General features: G+C 36.0%; 1 protein-coding gene across 2 annotated transcripts in view; it reads left to right on the top strand.

Moving 5' to 3' along the window:
- Window positions 1–18295, top strand: part of ZNF804B (zinc finger protein 804B) — a 233613-nt gene that overhangs the window by 195443 nt on the left and 19875 nt on the right. For both annotated transcript variants that reach the window (XM_039549470.1, XM_019285870.3), the window contains exon 2: window positions 4354–4497. In XM_039549470.1, coding sequence (XP_039405404.1) covers window positions 4354–4497 — 144 coding nt within the window. The remainder of the gene's footprint in view (window positions 1–4353; window positions 4498–18295) is intronic.

The following is an 18295-nucleotide window of genomic DNA, read 5'->3' as shown; positions in this document are numbered from 1 at the left end:
TTTGTGTACCCTGTGCTGTTAATTAGTATCATTCATAGATTTCATACATAATCACAATTCATTTTGTTATCTAAATCACTAATGAAAATATGCTTAAAAGTCTTAGATGTAGACTGTAATCTGTAGCTAATTTATGTGCTTATATTTGTCCTACTTCTCCTTTAACTTGTAGTCTGAGAACCCCCAAGAAGCCCCACAGTATTTGCATAAGTATTTAATACCTGCATTCATATCTAATCTTCACAAAATTATATTTAAGTTACCAAACTTATGTCCCCAAAGAGGGAGCAGTCTGTCACTTACTGAGCTCTGCATTAACATAAGTTAGCTGTTCTGTCACTAAGTTTGCATTCCAGTTTAGAAACAGGTAATCAAAAGTGGGCTAATGGTGCTGTATTTTTCTCGTGTTCTATTACAAGCACCCTGCATTGGCTCTACTATCTTTATAGAAATCTATGGGTTTGTAGAAAATTGTGTCTGAAAGTTTTATTGTATCAAGTGACCTACTTTTCACCTTAGTCCATTTGAACATAGCAGATATATTTACTATCGGTTACTGAGACAAGAAATGTGGTATTGTTTTGTCTAGATCAGCATCCTTTAATGGCCATGCAGTCTATTAAATATCTATTACAGACTCTGGATTTAATAAATGATTTCTAATTGACTATATGTCAGTGGCAACATTCAAGAAGACTCAGTTACATGGGATTTTTCATTGATTTTCCCTATATTAGAAAATGAAATGTCAGCTACCATTAATTGCATTTTCACAATAAGAAGCATACTGCAAAAGTAGCTGCTAAGTGAAAGCACTTCTAGCCTAACATACAATAGAAGTTTTTTAAAAAATTAATCCAATATATAAACAATTATTACAGTTATGTGCCTCTGTGGGTCAAATTGATGACAATCTATATATATACAATCTATAATACAGAACCATTTTGCAGGCTTCTAGAAAAAAAATGCATTCAGATACATATTCTGCACTTGTTTATCCTTGTACACCACACTGTCTGCATCCAGCACCACAGAAGTTGGTTAACCCACAGTTTCCAGGAGTTCTTACCTACAAGGATGGCATCACCCCTGACATCAGCTTACACCACTGCTGTCCATGACTCAAAGACAGAACCGCTAACTTTTATTGTCTTATACACGTGTCTACTCAGGCTATGTGTAGTGAGGAGGGTGTGATCCAGAATAAAGTTTATGAGACTGTGACACTTATATTCATTACCATGGATGATCCACAGTTCAAAATGTGTTGGTGCATCTTTCCTGCTTGCATGTGTCCACACTGGTGTAATCAGGCCTTCATGATCACGTATGTTTTCTACAGGTGTAATTCTATAGATTTTCTTTCATGCAATCGCATTTATCATGCCAGAATTGACCATCTATATAATCCTGGTGAGATGATATTAGAAGTCTGAATGTGAAAATTCATTTGACTATGCACAATTTGCAGTAGTGAAGGAAGTTCTTATGTCTTTGTAGAGAAAGAAAAATGCATGATCTTTCTAAAGTATGTGATGTGGCATTCAATTTCCCTGCATCTGATCGATAAGCAAGCAGGAAGTTACATCTTTCGCCAAGATAGACAAGCATAATTAAGCAATAAGGCAATGGAGGTAGTTGTGATTATCTTAGGATGCACCTGGGAGCTGCCTTGTTGCTATTTTAAAACATCTTTATGTGAAAGGAACTGTATTAATTTCTGCTGAGAAAGATGAAGTTGGCAGTTTGGAATGCTCATGAGCAGCAGTTTCAGTCGTGCTTTACAGACAGTAAGGTGGTGTGTTCACCCCAAACAATTAGACTTCTCCTTCAGCAGAAGCAAAGATGGAGCAGGTTGTAAACATTTAATTGACAGTTCAGACCAAGGGGAAAAAAAAAAAAGAAGTACAACCCCTGCCCCAAAACAATTATGCTTTGGCTGGCTTCCAGTGAGTGTGAAACTTACATTTTTACCAGTTTAGAATAAAAATATGTTGCCTCCAACACTTGACTTTCAGGGAAGACATCTCTGCATAATTAACACTATTGCATCCACATTCTAATTTATGCATTTTAATTATATCAAAGGCCTGGTGAATAATTAATGCTAGCAAAACAATGGGTCTGAAGCATAAGCTGAAAAGTATCACTTTTTAATGGGGTCAGTAAATTTAAATAACTAATGAAAGCTATTTAACTATTTGATTGTGAGAATATTTCTCCTGATACAATCAAGTATTAACTACCATAACTGAGCAGTCTCTCAACTGGAGAAATCTTAGCTCAGGCTAGTTGTTTTCTGAGTGTACTACAGTTCATTGACCCACCTGAGCTATATGCTTGCAGGAAAGACATTTATTTGGATGTTTCCCCTCTGGGAGGGACTGGCATGTCATTTGTATCATCTATAAGATGTAAAATCAAAATTCCAGGCACAGCGTTCCCCTTTGACTTACTGTCTTCAAGTAGGTCAGTTCATGCAAGTTTCATGGGGAGATTTAGAATTGAATCTAAAGAAATACAATATAGAATTTATTATCTTTGAGTTCAGCAATCTAAGAATTAAGGATGTAGGCCAGGTTAGTAATTTAGAGCCTTGCAGTGGTCAGAGAGAGGTAGAAACTCTGGAGAATTTAATCTCATCCTAAAATGGGGTTTTGAAATAGATGGGATTAATAACCATTTGGCAGTGTCTAGCATTTTTCTGTTTCTTACAGAGGAAGCTGTCTTACCCATACACCTAACTTCTAGACAGCCAAATTTAGATGAAGTTAATCTCACTAGCAAAGGCAGCCTCTAAAACTATGGCGCAAAAAAGACCTACTCACACCAATCTGAGGGTGCAAAGACCAAGGCAAAGCAGACGGGCTCACAGCACAGAGCTGTGCAAAGTTCAGCGTGTCACACTGACACGTGCCAAGCATCCGGTTGCTTGGCCAAGTCTCAGACTTGAACTGTGTCACTCATTAAGAAAGTCCTCCCCCTTTGAGGGGCTCAAAATATATGTTCATGTTGATTTGCCATACCCAAACACTCGCCTCCACCCTGCTATGGTCCCTGGAGCAGTGCTGGGCAGTGTGATGTGCTAGGAGCAGGCTGTCCCAGATGTGCAGTGTGTCCTAGCTTTGGTGTACTCTGAGTTTGTCACGCAAAGAGTGGTGAAAGCATGTGGACAGCAGACAACACTGACTGCACAGCATGGGAAGCCTGGCAGCAGAAAGTACTCATTTCTTTAGGAGAGTAAAACGATACAGCAAATGATGAATTACTGCAATCCCTGGCAATATATTACATACACTCAAGAAATATCAGCTTGTCAATATGAATATAAAATGAATAGCTTCTACCAACTTTTTTGTTCTTGTTTTCCACATCAGAAGTTTGCACTTCAATGCAAAATGTTTAAGGAAGTGCCATAATAATAACAATATAATGAAGGACTTTTAAAAGAAATAAGATTGACAAAGGCTGCTGCCAATTTTGCATATGAGGCCCTTTATTTAAGTGCATTAATTTGAGCTCAAAAATTTTTGGGTCCTATGTTTGAAGTTTTCTTTTTTTACCTAATATTGTATATTGAAATGAAAGTATTTGATTCTCCATAGCAATCACTTGTGTCACGGGGGAGATATGGAGGGTGACTAAGCAGGAACTAATTGTGTTTTCCCTGTTCTCAGCTGCGTTTGCATGAGCCTAGATATGAGCTAGTGCTCTCCTCAGTGGTTGTGGCCTGTGTCAGGCAGGCAAGAGCTACTTTCAGTTTGGGTAGGTGGGTTGATGTGTCTCCTCATGCAGATGTTGGGAAGGACAGGGAGGAATGGCAAAGGCTCCTGCAGTGCTCTCTGCTCCAGGGAAATCTCAGCCAGCCATAGCAATCTGCTGCCTGGCCCCGCTGAATATTTCATAGAAGGTAGAAAGTAGAAAACAAAAAAAAATCTGCCATAGTATCAGATTAAACCAGTTTATTTCTTGTGAGCAATAGTACCTGAAAGAGCGGACAGATGTTGGGGCAATCTAGGGCTGGTGTGAGAGTTAACACTGGGAATTTACTTATTCTTCACTGCTCGGCTTCCCTGCCCAGGAGCTAGGCAGTATCCTGATGCTCTTCCTCTGCACCCCATTCCTCTCTACTTTTCTTGCTGCAGAACCTACAATGAGTAGTAAGAACAATTCCTCAAGAAACTATTCTCTTATTAAATCCAGTTTAAGACCGAAACCTCATTAGCATGTTTGGGATGGAGTCTGGTGTTTTAGCTGTCCAGTGCTTGTCCAGTGGATGATGAAAAGAGCTGCTGAAGCAGGAGTTCACGAGCTCAGGTGAAGTGTCTCCCTTTGCTTCTGCCTCTGCAGGACTATGCTGAGAAGGAGAAAGCTGCAGCCAAGGCCCTGGAGGATGTGAAGGCGAACTTCTACTGCGAACTGTGTGACAAGCAGTACCACAAACACCAGGAATTTGACAACCACATCAATTCTTATGACCACGCTCACAAGCAGGTAAACTTGACAAATGTCTTGCATGTTACAGTGGTCTCTCTTCTTTCCTCATTGATTGTGGGAGGTTTCTAAATTCACTCAAGTAGAAGACAATTCATCACTTGATGTTTTCAACTTTAACTTGCTCCTTTCCATTAAAGTAAAATGGAAAATATTCATCTTCATCACAATTTCTTTTAAGCTACTCTGACTGAAAGACCTCCATCTGTAGTTTTAGATACATGCTTAATACCAATGTCCACACTAAATTTGGTATATTTAAATGTGGAATTACTTAAAAACCATGGATGGGGGAAAGACCACTTCCTCAAATAACCAGGTCCCTCTTCTGGATGCAGAAGGCATATGACCATGCTGTTTGAAGCTGGTTGTGCTGTTTCAAGGGCAGAAAAGAGTTTGTCTATTTTTTTTTTAAAGCATCTGTTTCTGGAGTTAAAATCTATGTTTCATAATGTTTCTCAGGGTGAAATACATTTTGCCTTGCATGCAGAACATGATATAAAATAATCCCTAATGAGATGTTGGATTCCTGGAAAAAGATAATAAATACTAATTTTTATCACTGTTTTTGCATCAGTTTTATCACATGTGTGCGTGGTAGGTATACCCTATCCATATGTGCCTATTAACCTTATTTCCTGCATCCTAATTTTCCTCCAATTTTAGCAAAATCCATATTTCAGTTGGCAATATGGAAGGAAAATGCAATTAATTCATAGAAACACTTTAGAATTTAAAGTAAATGGTTTGTGAAGTTCAGGAATGAACATTTCTGAACCTCTGAAGTGACAGATCATACCTGCTGACCTGACATGCTAAGCACGTGTAACTAGATTCTACAGACGTATTTTTTCTCCTGTATTTCTGCTAGTGCTCGCATTTAAGCTCTCATGTATTGCGTGCATCCAAGTTGTCAGGGAATTTGTGTCCTCTGTGTGATCACACTTGTGGGTTCATGGGGGTCAGGAGATGTGAAATCATTAGAAGTTGCAGGTATTTCTGATAGAGGATTAGAAATAATAATGTTGAAAAAAATGAGCAATGCTAAAGGCAAAAGTCCTCACTCTCCCTGAAAGCAATCTTATTGTCTTCTGCAATATCACAGAGGATGTAAATCACCCTGGAATTTTTTTGTGTGCATCTATCACAGCACTTCATTAAAAAGCTGCCTAAGGTCTGCCCACTCATCATGCTGAACCATCCTGCTGAATTCAAGCACCCCAGTCAGTTACCCATGAGTAATAATGGGACTCTTTTGTCCCATTGCTCCCAAAACAGAGTTATGTATTTATGTATTAAATCAAAAGCAATTTCTCTCATCACCATTCCATTAATTAATCCATAAAAAATTCATAATAATACGAAACAAATGCTTTTCCAGATACTAAACATGTGACTCTAATCCCTATAAATCCCCATTTGCTGCACAAAGGAATTTTTCACCCTTCAGCTGTTTTTTTAAGTCATCAGAAATGCATCTGAACTCAAATTGAGCCATTTCTGCTCTTTTCTCTTCACACACTTCCCCTACAAAAAGCAGTTTATGCTAAATCAAACAGCCTACTTCATGCACCAGCTATGATTGGGTTGCTGGGCAGGGTAGGCTTTGGCAGGTCTGTTATAAAAGGGCTTGTTTAAGGAATAAAACCCTTCTTAATTTTCAGATAAATTTCCTCCTTTAAAAGCTGCCAGACATTGTGCTGGAAACTAAGAGTCTGCACAGAAATGCACGACACATACAGAATATCAACTGGCAGTGCAAGCTCACCTCATCCTGCCCTTTCAGATGTAGTTCAGAAGCTCAGTTAGTGCAGGATTAGCTAGCTACCCTCCTGATGTGACAGGGTAATTCAGTCTCTTCTCCCATCTCACTTCTTACCTGGTCAGCCAAGTCTGGGAACAGCATTAGTTTGCTTCTAGGAACAGTGTGGATGTACCCTTTTCTCTGACTTTTATAGTGAGTCACAGAAAAGCCTCTATTCTTCATGCTGTTTTCAGAGTAATCTTAAAAAAAAAAAAAAAAAATATATATATATATATATATAATATATATATATATATAAATAATTTATGGTTTTCTCTGGGTTTAGTTAGCTCAGTTCCAAAATGTTTATTCTGGGAGGGACATTAGCCACCACAAGAGCTTCTTCCTCTGAAGATAGGTTTTCTGTTTCCCAGCAGTAATTTGAGGGTAGCTTTAGTAATCAGCATGGATATGTTCTAAATATCATTCTTCTAATGGAGAGTAAATTAAAATAAGACACTCTTTGCATCTCAGTAACAATACAGTGTAGTCCTCCCATGTGATTTCCCACTTAAATGCTACTACTTCACAATTTGTATTATAGTGGCAATGATGTTTAGAGAAGATAGAAAGGCAGAAACAAGGATATTGCACTGAGTACTTAATCATAAGTCTTTTGTTTGTCTTCCAGAGGAAGCAGATTTTATTCAGAGAATTATGGCTTTAATCTCCAAATATTGTGGTTTCATAAAATTAATTTTGTGATCCATTTTCTTATAGATGATTTCAACCAGTTGTTATGGCAGGAAGTGCTGAGTCCTGGACCTAGAAGTTGGCATACCAGCCACTGCCCTCCCTGTCCTCAGTGGCTGCAAAATGTTATGATGACAGTCTGGCCTTGTTTGCATAACTGGTCTTTCTGCTGTCTTTCTGTGTTAGATTACTCTAAAGCAGTATACTCAGACAGACTTTCTCTCTCTCTCTCTCTCTCTGCTTGCTACATGCCTTCATACTTATAAAATATGATGTATGTGTACATATATATGCATAAAATGTTGACAGACCATCAAAGATCAATGCCTACATCTTCATTATATCCTAACATTGTAATGACCCTGGAGAGCTCCAATATTATTTATCTATTTTTGAGTAACATTGTCTGACTATTAAGCAATTTTTATTCCTTTGGTTGTCTTGTCAGCATTACTTTCAACATATTTCCTGACACACTACAAGAATTTTTCACTGATATTACCTGCTATTGGAAATTAATTTATTTTAGTGCAGGGCTGGATAAATTGAACACAGAAAATGTATCTGATTACAAGTTTGCACTCCCACCCAGATTTACCTGAGCTATCTGTTGTTAAGCCTGATACTCAACAAGGCTGGGGCAGGAGTGTGAGTGAACTTCCTGGAGAAACTTTCGTCACCATACAGCCCTGTGCATACATGTCTCATTGGCCCACCACATATCAGCTAACCCACTTGAAATCACAGCTTTTTTCTTTGTGTTTTTTTCTATGACTTTATAAAGTCTGGGGCAGCAGTCACAGGGAGTAGCCCATTTGATAAATCTGCAGTTTCTCTCCTCAAGCATCAAGGTGAATGATGCTTGCTCTCGCTTGCTCGCGGTATTCTCTGCAGCAGAAGTTAACTGAATCAGAACGGGGTACCTTGGCTCTGCTGAAGCTACCTGAACACTGAAAAGCACAAAGGTCCTGGTGTGAATAAATTCAGAAATGATTAGGATACAGATAACCAAGACAGGCTGCTATCTGAAAATGTAATATATGTGGAAGTAGGCTAAGCTGAAAATAACATATAAGAGTAGTTCTTTTAACCCATGTTGTGTGCATCTTTAAAATGAAGCCAAACTTGAACAGAGATGTCTATTTAATTGACATTATTAAATGGAATATTTTAATAACTCCAGGTCATGCACAGTGTTCATCCATTCAGTTAACATCAAAGTAGTTGGAGCTTTCAGTATTTTGTATACATAATCCTTAGCAATCAGCAAGGTTTTCAGATGTCAGCAAATGAGAAAATCACAAATCTGTTCCATGTACTGCAATATAATAACTGTGATGATAATAATAATAATAGAAATAAGCAGCAAAGAAAAACAAGACTGTATTGCCATCTTGGGGTTTCTGATGACAAAGCAAGTCTCTAGTTTTGTTGTCAGAATTTAATGATACAGTTAAATGCATCACATTCTCTCATAAGACAACAAAAACCACAAACAAACAAAAACCTATAAAAAGCACCCCAGAACATAAATTTTAGTGTCTTTGAAGCAGGCAGTACTAAGTAAGCAAACAGAACTTTCATTCTACTCTATTTTACATGCACGTACCTGTATTTCAGTATTTATATCCATGCATACTAGCATTTGGTTATATTTTTGGCTTGAGAGTCTGATTTAGTGTGTACAGCTGTTGCCACTTACTGTTAAGCCTTTATGGTGCTTGTGGATTTAAGCTCTAATTCAGGCAGAGATTTAGCTCCTGTTAAACATCAAAGCTAGAAAATATGCTTACATTTTAGCTAGCATTGCTGCTACCACCCAGAAAATGCACTGATAAGTTAACTCAGAGAAAGCTCCAGGAATAAGTGTAAATGCTGAGATCTTGTTAGTTCATCTTGAGGGTGTTTTTTCCAGCATCTCCATGTTTATTGGAGGGAAAAGTAAGTCACGTCTTTTGGCTCTAAAGTAAATCTCTATTATTCAAACAATTTTCATTTGGAGGAAAGAGAACTAGTTTGGCAATATCTGAGGAATTTCACCTTAGGATCTGGGAAATTAGGCAAACATACTAAGAAATCTTCTTATGGACAAAGTAACGTGTATTTAGCTGTAAGAACACACTAATCACAGACAGGACTACACCAGCATGAAGGCTCGCTACTGTGTGTGCTTGTGTAGTCTCTGCTTTTTCCCTTTGAAAATTAGGTGGACCCCCTATTCCTCTGGCGCTCCCATGTGGACAGGGCTGAGGTCCTTCCCTGTGGCCCCTGCTCCTGTACCTGTGCATCAGATATTGGCCTTTAAAAGGCTGGTCCTTTCAAAGTAGGACACTGGCCCTGCTTTTTAGGGCCAAGTTTTGCACATGGGGTCTGTACCCTGTGGCCTCCTCAGGAAACAACCTGAAAGGTAAAAGATCTCATAATTTCTTGCTCTCAGTTAGCAAGAGGTGCTGTCTGCAGTCACCAGCATTCTACTCCTGTAACTTACAAAAATCACCTTGGTTTGATGGTTGTCAAGAAATAAATGCATACTTGTAAGAAAACTTTGACATTTCTCACATCCTTAGTAAGATTAAAGAAAAGGAGTCAAGCAAGAGAAGCAGTAACATGATATTAGATTCCCTCAAACAGCTGGTTTATAAGTGGCTTGAAATGATACAGGAATTTTGTATATGTGGTAGTTACTGCCCTCTTTAACTACCAATGGATTACTATGCTCAGAAGCAACTATCAAATGCATGAATTGTTATATGTGTGCAATTTAGAGGGTTTAAAACTAGGCCCAGTCCTGAAAACAATTTTGAACTTTCTAAGAGGTATGCCTATAAGCAGCTTCCCAAAAATAAATTAAAATATTTGAATGCATAAAATGAAGGATACTCATATGTTTATTTTCTTTATATTTCCATCTCCAGAATATTTACCATAAATATCTTTAGTCAGATTGGATGCTTTTGACACATACATCAGAATATTGATATGATTCAATATAGTCAACAGTTTCACAGATTTTTTTCCACAAAGTATTCTTTAATTTCAGTGAAATGCCTGCTTATTTCTAACTTTAGACAAATTTATTACCAGTTTATATTTAACTATCTCCAGCATACAATTATTTAGAATTATCACCTCTTCCCATATTAAATTTGTGAGACACTTCTGCTTCTTTGCAACATTTTTTTTCTTTTGTATTTGGGGGTATTGATGCTGAGGAATTCTCAACTGTTATTTTATTTATTCATTATTCTACAATACATATAACAATTCAATTTTCCCTGCTCTATTCTTTTAAGCACATCTTTCTCTTCCCTTGGAAACAATATACTCTTTACATTTCTAATCTACTCTAGTTTCTTTTTATACGAACACCAAAGCTAAAAGCAAAGAATTCATTTCTATAGTCTACCCTATCATTTCGGTGTATTTTTGCCTTAAAGACACACTGTTCTCTTGCTCATTGTGAAACCAGTGATTTTCTTGTTGCTGCTTATGCCTATGGCATTTATTACATTCTCTTATTTCTGTTATATCTTAACACTTTCTTAGCTGTTCATCATACATTGAATTTTAGTGCACGTTCTTGTTCATACTTCCAAAAATTAGTTCCACTCTGACTGTAGCTGTTCCTGAAGAGCAAGTTTTTGATAATTTCTTGCTGAATAGTTACGCTTTTTGCACACTGACTTTTCCATAATTAAAAGTTTTTCTCACTCTTTCAGGATTTGTTCATGTGAATGAACTTCTTTCATTCATCATTTTGGTTTCTAAATTAGTTTTGATTACAAACTATATTACCCCGTGGTACTGGATTGTTAGATACAGAACTGATTATGATGCTTATAATTGAATAATTATATACAAACACTTTGTATTTTAAGAACAAACTTTCTATTGCTCTTATGTATCGGGCTGAAATTTTCTTTATGGATCACAAGCCTTAGTAAATGACAGTAAAAATACATAATATTTGCAAAGTCAAGAATAAAGAAGTGAGAAGGCTTCAGAATCAATACTGGTGGGACACCCCAATCTGATACTTTTATGTATCTGCCCTCTAATGATCTTTAATCTGAGGTTGCATGTTATTTTCACTGAGGAAAAATCCCTGACTCAGTACTGAAGATGGATTGTACTTTAGAATTTAAACAGTTTTGTGCAAGGGATGAAGCTGCTGCGTGCAAAAGAACGGATGATGTGAAATGAGGGGGAAACAGAAGAACAAGTGGGTTTGGGAAGCAATTATGGAAATAGGTGTGGACAGAAACTGCAAGAACAGAAAGGTATGCAAGTGTCACTCAGAAATTAGAAGACAAGGGAGAAGAAGGAGTTACAAGACAAAGGACCAGGAGAACTTATCCATAAATGTGGAGAAATACCAGAATAAAGCACAGTAGGAAACTTAATGTCAGCCACTTACAGCCACCCATGTCTAAGTTATTGCATTTAGAGCTGAGGAATTGAGTGAATAGGCCACATTTCACAAGTCTAATTCTGTTAAAGAGAGGGCCATAGATATTGTACTGGCAAACAGTTTTGTATTGAAAATAATACAAAGGATTTACACAACATAAAAAAAATGGCTGGAATCTGGAAAAAAGCAAATAATTGAATGTATAATGCTGTTTTCACATACATTTTCATCTTTTATTACTGCTAGATAATATAAGACCAAAATTTTCTTGTCCTGAATGTTTCTTTCTGTTATTTAGACATAAAGAAATCCTGCCTTTCAAAAAACATGTTTGCATCACAGCTGCTGTGCTTCAGAGCACCTGCAATCCAGCAGTTTTGAAATGCTGAAGTGGCAGTTCAGGGGAATGGACAATCAGGTTGTGTCACATCACAGAAACTAATGTAAGTAAGGGTAACATAAAGCAAAATAGGATGACATCAGCATTTAAACAAAGGAATAGTGTACAACATATGCCCATAGCAGGACATAAACAACATGATAATTCTGTGGCTTCACTGTACTAAGAACATTTATTTTGCCAGTTTGAATTTTTTTTAAAGTGAATGCTTGCTTTATAATATCATGCAATATTTTCTTAAATGTTATGAGAGGAGGCTTGTATTTATAGGTCTGCTACACAGAGATGCTTCAGCTGCACACCAGAACAAGTGCATGTACCACAGTAGCTCTGCAGCAGCAGAAGCAGCATTACCAAATACCACTGAGCACACTCCAGTGATTAGGAGCGACTAGAGGCAACACATTCCAAAGAAATGTCACCAGAAACAATTCTTTATTTTAAACTTACCAGTCTGTGCAGATCAGTGAACTTTATAAAGAGCTGTTAAGCCTGCTGCCCTGCCAGTGCTTTGCTGCTTTCTTATTACTCAGTGATAAAGTAAATAAATTGGCAGCATTCATCCTTTTTTAAATTGCATGTTACTTAGAATAATGAGATTCCTTTCATCATTAGCCCTTTTAAAAAAAAAAAAAAGTCTTGCAAATAATGCAGAGCTTCTTTTGAATTTAACGTCTTGATAAGCTAAATTGTTAAATGCTAGATGCTATGGAATTACATTTGGTGTTCTTTAGAATGAATGCTAATTAACATGTAAATTAGCAATTTAACCCTCTTTAAATTGGGAAAAAACCCATGGGACATCCAATTTCATAGTTGTTAATGATGGTCCAATGACTGTAGAATATTTCTTAAGCATTTCATTATATAAGGAATTACAAAACTGTACTATCAGATTTTGGCATTTAAGACATAGCAATAACCAGAATGTCAGTTAGAGGAAGTGCTTTTCATTAATGCCTGTGTCATTGTTCTTTCTGTTCTTCTCAGATGGTACACTTTTTAATTACCAAAGTTTTAAAAGTTATTTTCCTAGCAGGAGGAATGGTTGATGCAGTGTAATGGATGGTTTATTAAAATAAGCAAGGAATTGTAAGGATTACAAAAACAAAACCAAAACAAAACCAAAAAGATTATGCCAAACCACAAAAAAAAATGAAATTCCACCTTAAAATATCAATTTAGGTTTTAATTTTGTACAATAATTCTTCACTCAGAGAATGAAGAAATACATTCTTCTTCAATTCTATTTAGACAAAAGGTGCAGTTAATCGGGTGGAAACTCAACATCTCTGGTTCAAATAATTTCCCATTGCTTCAAACTTTGCTTCAAATATAGACAAAGAAGAAGATCCCAAACTAAATTAATTGAAACATTCTGTTACAACTGTTTAACATGGCAATGATAACTGAAACAAAAAAAATTGAAACAAAAGGTTTTCTGAAACATTTCTTTCCAATTAAAAAAATGGGTTTGAGACAGTCATACTTCTTTTTCCTAGTGCATAAAAGCCTTATCAAAATCAACATATTCCTCTTTGCTTCTGAGTTCTGAAATGCTAATACATGCAGAACATACAATATTACTTAATTTAATGAGATAGGCATGTAGAACCTAAATATTTATGTTTAGATTATTATTCCCTATTAACCTTTAGGGCAGCCAGGCTGGAGTTGTGCCTGTCTTTTTCAATAAATAAGATAAATTATATTGGGTGCTGTTGTCCTTTTTAACATCTCTGTATTCAGAGCCCTTTTTCATTTTTTAAATACCAGATATTAGGGCATAAGAAGCAGAATAAACAGCATATTTTCTACCTGCTCCTCTGCAAAATGTTACCAGTCGTGCAAAACTGTCTCTTCATGATGAACTAGCAAGAACTGGGCAAGACTGAATGCAGACATACATTCTATTTCCTGTGCCAGCTTCAGGAGACTGGCAAACATTACATAATATTGAGTATAGGCCACTTACTTTGCATGGTTGGTTGGGGGTTTTGTGTTAAATCAGTAGATTTGTCATTTTAAGATCAGGCTCTACAGTATCTACAAACAGTGAGGTGAGGGAGGCAAAGTGATATGATTGGCTTTAATGACTGTGTCTTCACAAGTACTTGAACTCATATTTGTGGAATGACTTTTAGAATAAGGTATTATTCAGACAGATTAAGGAACCTTTTCCACAGGATATGACACATCTGTACTTATCTTCCTGAGGCAGTCCTGTGCCATAATCAGTTTTTTGGGAATATAGCAATTAGCTGTGCTAGCAAAATATTAAATGTTCATAGAAAAAATTACATTTCTCTTGGTTTCTGCATAAGTTTTGAACTTGCTCATAACTTTCCCTCACCTGAAAAAAGGATAATTCTTTTAATCCCATTGACATCCACAAAGTATATCTCGCACTATAAACATCTGTCTAGAATCTGCATCTATTATAGTTCTGTTCATTTTTAAATGTCTGCACCTTCCAAGCAGTAATTAATATGCAAGAATGTATCTGCACAATTGATTCCTGTGGAGCTTTAAGTCATGCTAATCAGCTATGTTTGTATTCAAGGAACCTTACAATGTGTCTTGTACATCTTTAAGGGGCATTCCTAGCGGAAACAAATATTTAAAAGCAAAACAGAAACATATCTGTGCATCACGAAGACAGCAATAAAAATGGTGAGATGAGTCATTTATTATCCTTGCTTAGTTAAATGCATTAATTAACATCTTTTAATAGGTCTCTAAGGGAAAAAGAAAGGAGGTAACCCAGATGGATTATCATTTCACATTTTTTACAATTTTATAATAATTAGACTTCATCAGAAGCCATTAAAAATACAAGGGCTCTTTAATCTTCTCAGATTAGATTTCAAGGGAATAGAGAAATGTAGGTGACATGCATGTGAATACCAAACAAACATACCAATGCAGGTGATGGGACAGTAAAAAACCACATATTTCTTGAAAAAAAAACCAAACCAAAACCAAACCAAAATGAAAAACCCTAAATACTAATTTTTCAGGAAATGTTTTTAGAGTGGAATGATTACTCAGGAATGTGAGAAGATCAAAACTATATTTACTACAGAAATTTGACATCATTTAGTTTCAATCAATTTGAAATGGTTCATAAAGATTGACACACTTTGCTTCAGCAGTGTTACTTTAGAAAAATACATTTCAAAATTTCTTGTAAGGCATGTAATAATACTTTCATAGTATTAATTATAACATAACCCCAACTTTTTTTGTTTTTTTGCATTCTTGAGATACAGGAATTACAAAAATTGCAACTTTAAGGCATTATGTTGCATTGCTACTTAGATGTGTTAACATCAAGCCACTTGATACTTTTACTTTTTAAATAAATTTTCCAAATTTTATTCTCCCACTAAGACTAAAAAATAAAGAAATCCCAGATATCAAAGTTTTCGGCACAGGAGAAATTCTAGTCTTTTAACTAGTGTGTAAGTATAGAGGAATTGACAGTCACCCCGTGGAACCCTGTGACATACTTTATGCTTATAGTTAGCATTTCTTGGCTTGTTTTCAGCCCTTAGCATATTGATGGATTCCAAGTCCTGCTTCCTTCACAACAGACACCTAAATTCTTACGTTGAAAAGTCACAATCCATTGATGTGTGCTTACACTTTCCATTTAGGATCTGTGGTATTCAACAGGGTATTAAATCATACCTGGCAGAAGAAAAACAATGTATGGCTTGTGTTCTGAACCGGCCCTGGATCTCCAGTCTTAGCCTGGATTGTGTGAATATCAAACCATAATTAACTAAGAAACTATAGGGTAAAGTGATATCATGTTTAGGGGTAAACCAATGCAGTTTGTAAGTAACAATTTCCCCAGGCAAGTGGTCACAGCACCAAGCCTGAGAGTTCAAGAAGTATTTGGACAATGCTCTCAGGCACATGGTGTGAGACTTGGGGTGTCCCGTGCAGGGTCAGGATTTGGACCCAAGCATCCAGCTCAGAATATTCTGTGATTCTGTGATTGGTACCAATATTTGCATACAAAAATATTACCTAAAAGTTACAATGTAATTTTCACCTTTCAAAAGGAATCCAGACTATTCAGATTAATCTCATCTTTACTTCAAAGCAACATTAATTCTTCTCATCAGCCCATAATGACCATCTTTTCTGAGTTTTGTGTTACTTTTATATAATTTGAGTCTGAGTATTCAATTCATTGACAGAATCATGGATCTTAATAGCTTGTGTCAGATTTTGATTTCCTTCCCAGTTTGAAACTTAGTGCACCATAATGTCAATTTGCTTGGTTAAAAAAAAAATGGGAAAAAGAATTAAGATTCTGGCTTTCAGTTTGAAAATAATAATGAATTGGAACAGTACACATGCCAAACAACAAGTCATAGCCTAACATATCGAGACATGGAGTGCATCAGAAATATACAGCAATTGTTACAGAAATGTTATTATTTTGGAGAAATGAACAAATTTTTTTCTTACATAATTCTTTTTACTGTTGCAAAAGGTTTCTCTAAAACCTAAACCTATGATACGTGGAAAAACAATCCATTTTTTTTTTTCAGAAATTAAAATTATAACATTTAATCCAGCTGCCCTACTTCTCCTTGTCTCCAGAATAGTTTCCAGTACTGTTTTAACTCACCTAGTCTAAAGAATGAGAAACCACCATCACCATATTATATCTGTGTTGATGCGAATTTTAAGAGGCTTCTTTTTCCCTTTCAGTACATATACTCATGGTATTTCTCTTTTTTTGCAAGAAATAATTAAAATGCAGGGGTGTAGAAAAGTATGAATTACAGGAATAAAAAACTGTGGTATAAATAAAAGAGCAACTTCAAATTTTACAGGAATTACAATTGCCTGGGAGGGAGTTGTAAAGCTTGCTTAAAAGGTTCTTTGTGTCAAGTGACAGGAAAGAATTTGAGAAGTGACAAAGCATTTCAGAAACAGTGAGTGATAGATCATCTTTAGAATATTAAACATGCTCATGTCTACATGAAAAACTAGATGTGTGTTTATAGCATCATTTGATATAAGAGTGAATACAAACAGACATCATTGGGAGCATGGCTAAGAGGATAACATTAAATGTCACCTCCCGTAACTCCAGAACTTATAAGTGGGTGAGAAAAGTAGTACAGGATTGTTGTTATAAACATACATCATGTCCATTTCTACTCTCTTTTCAGGGAGCAGTTTCTAGAATACTATTAAAAATTTTAAATTATGACATCTCAGTTGAAGTGTGTCAAGTTTCAGCTCAGTGACATGTTGCGTACCAGTAAGTTAAAGGGGACCAAATACAAATCACAAGTTGCAAATAAATAGTATTTAAAGCATATGGCAGTAAAAAGGGAGCTAGATAGGATCAAAATATCTTTGCCTTTATAAACTGGAAAATTAGGACACTTTTCAGTCTTCACAGTTTGGTCATCTTTTTGCATGACACACTGAATTTGCTTAGGAAGCACCTTATTGCATTTGGTATTTCAGAAGGAAATTCTGCTTAACTGGGAGGAGAGCTGGATAAGCCAAGTAGAGGGCAGAAAGGTCACTAACATCAAAGGAGAAAACACATAATAATAAGGTGAAGCAAATTTGGAAAATAATTAAATAAACTAAAAAATATAATGAAAATAACCTTTTTAAAAATCAGTGCAATGTGCTGAGCTGTGTTCTCAGAAGATTGTCTCTGATAATCAAAGGCTAAACCAGGCGTTTGCAAGAGTCAATTATCAAAAAAAAAAAAAAAAGAAAAGAAAAAAAACAAAGAACATCTGTTCATATTTTTCTGTAAATAAACCAGAGACTGGAACATAAACTGCTACTCCAATCCCATGCATGAAGAAATTAAAATTAACAGATCTTCCACCTGAATGTGCTGCCTCTGTGGGCCTCCCTTATGACAAGAATAGCACAAATAAATTTCATCTATATTATGGGTCTCTAAAAGTAATAACATATGCATTAAAGCTGATCTTTAATCTATATGTTATTAGCATTATGATGATCAACACAGACATACAGGAAATAAAAAAAGAGAAGCAACTGTATTTAGCAAATGCAAATAAAATATTTGCATATATCTGTATAAATAACTAACTGCAACATACACTTCTGTTAGGAACCTAGCTTCATAAAGGTGAATGAGCTTGTCAAGTGGGCTGGGAGGAGGAAAACAAATGGAAAGACATGAGAGAGAACAAAGAAATTTCAATGAGCACTTGGCAGATGGCTTAAGAACCCAAATCCCAGAACTGAAAAAGACCAAATAGGTTATAAACAGCTAATCTCATTTAGAAGGAAAGTCAATTCTCTCTGTCTTAAATTTATAACAACAGAGAGAGAGGAAAAATGGATGGTAAATACTATAAATCACAAGTGTACAAACTGGAAAAGAAGTGATGGAGGAAGTAAAAAGGGCAAAAGAAAAATCTGTAGCCATCAGACGTGAGGGCAAGAAAGTTTCTGAAAATATATT

Source organism: Corvus cornix, chromosome 2, assembly GCF_000738735.6.
Source record: "Corvus cornix cornix isolate S_Up_H32 chromosome 2, ASM73873v5, whole genome shotgun sequence".
In the NCBI taxonomy this organism is placed as follows: domain Eukaryota; kingdom Metazoa; phylum Chordata; class Aves; order Passeriformes; family Corvidae; genus Corvus; species Corvus cornix.
The sequence above is the reverse complement of the archived record's forward strand: the minus strand, read 5'-3'. Positions and strand labels throughout refer to the sequence as shown.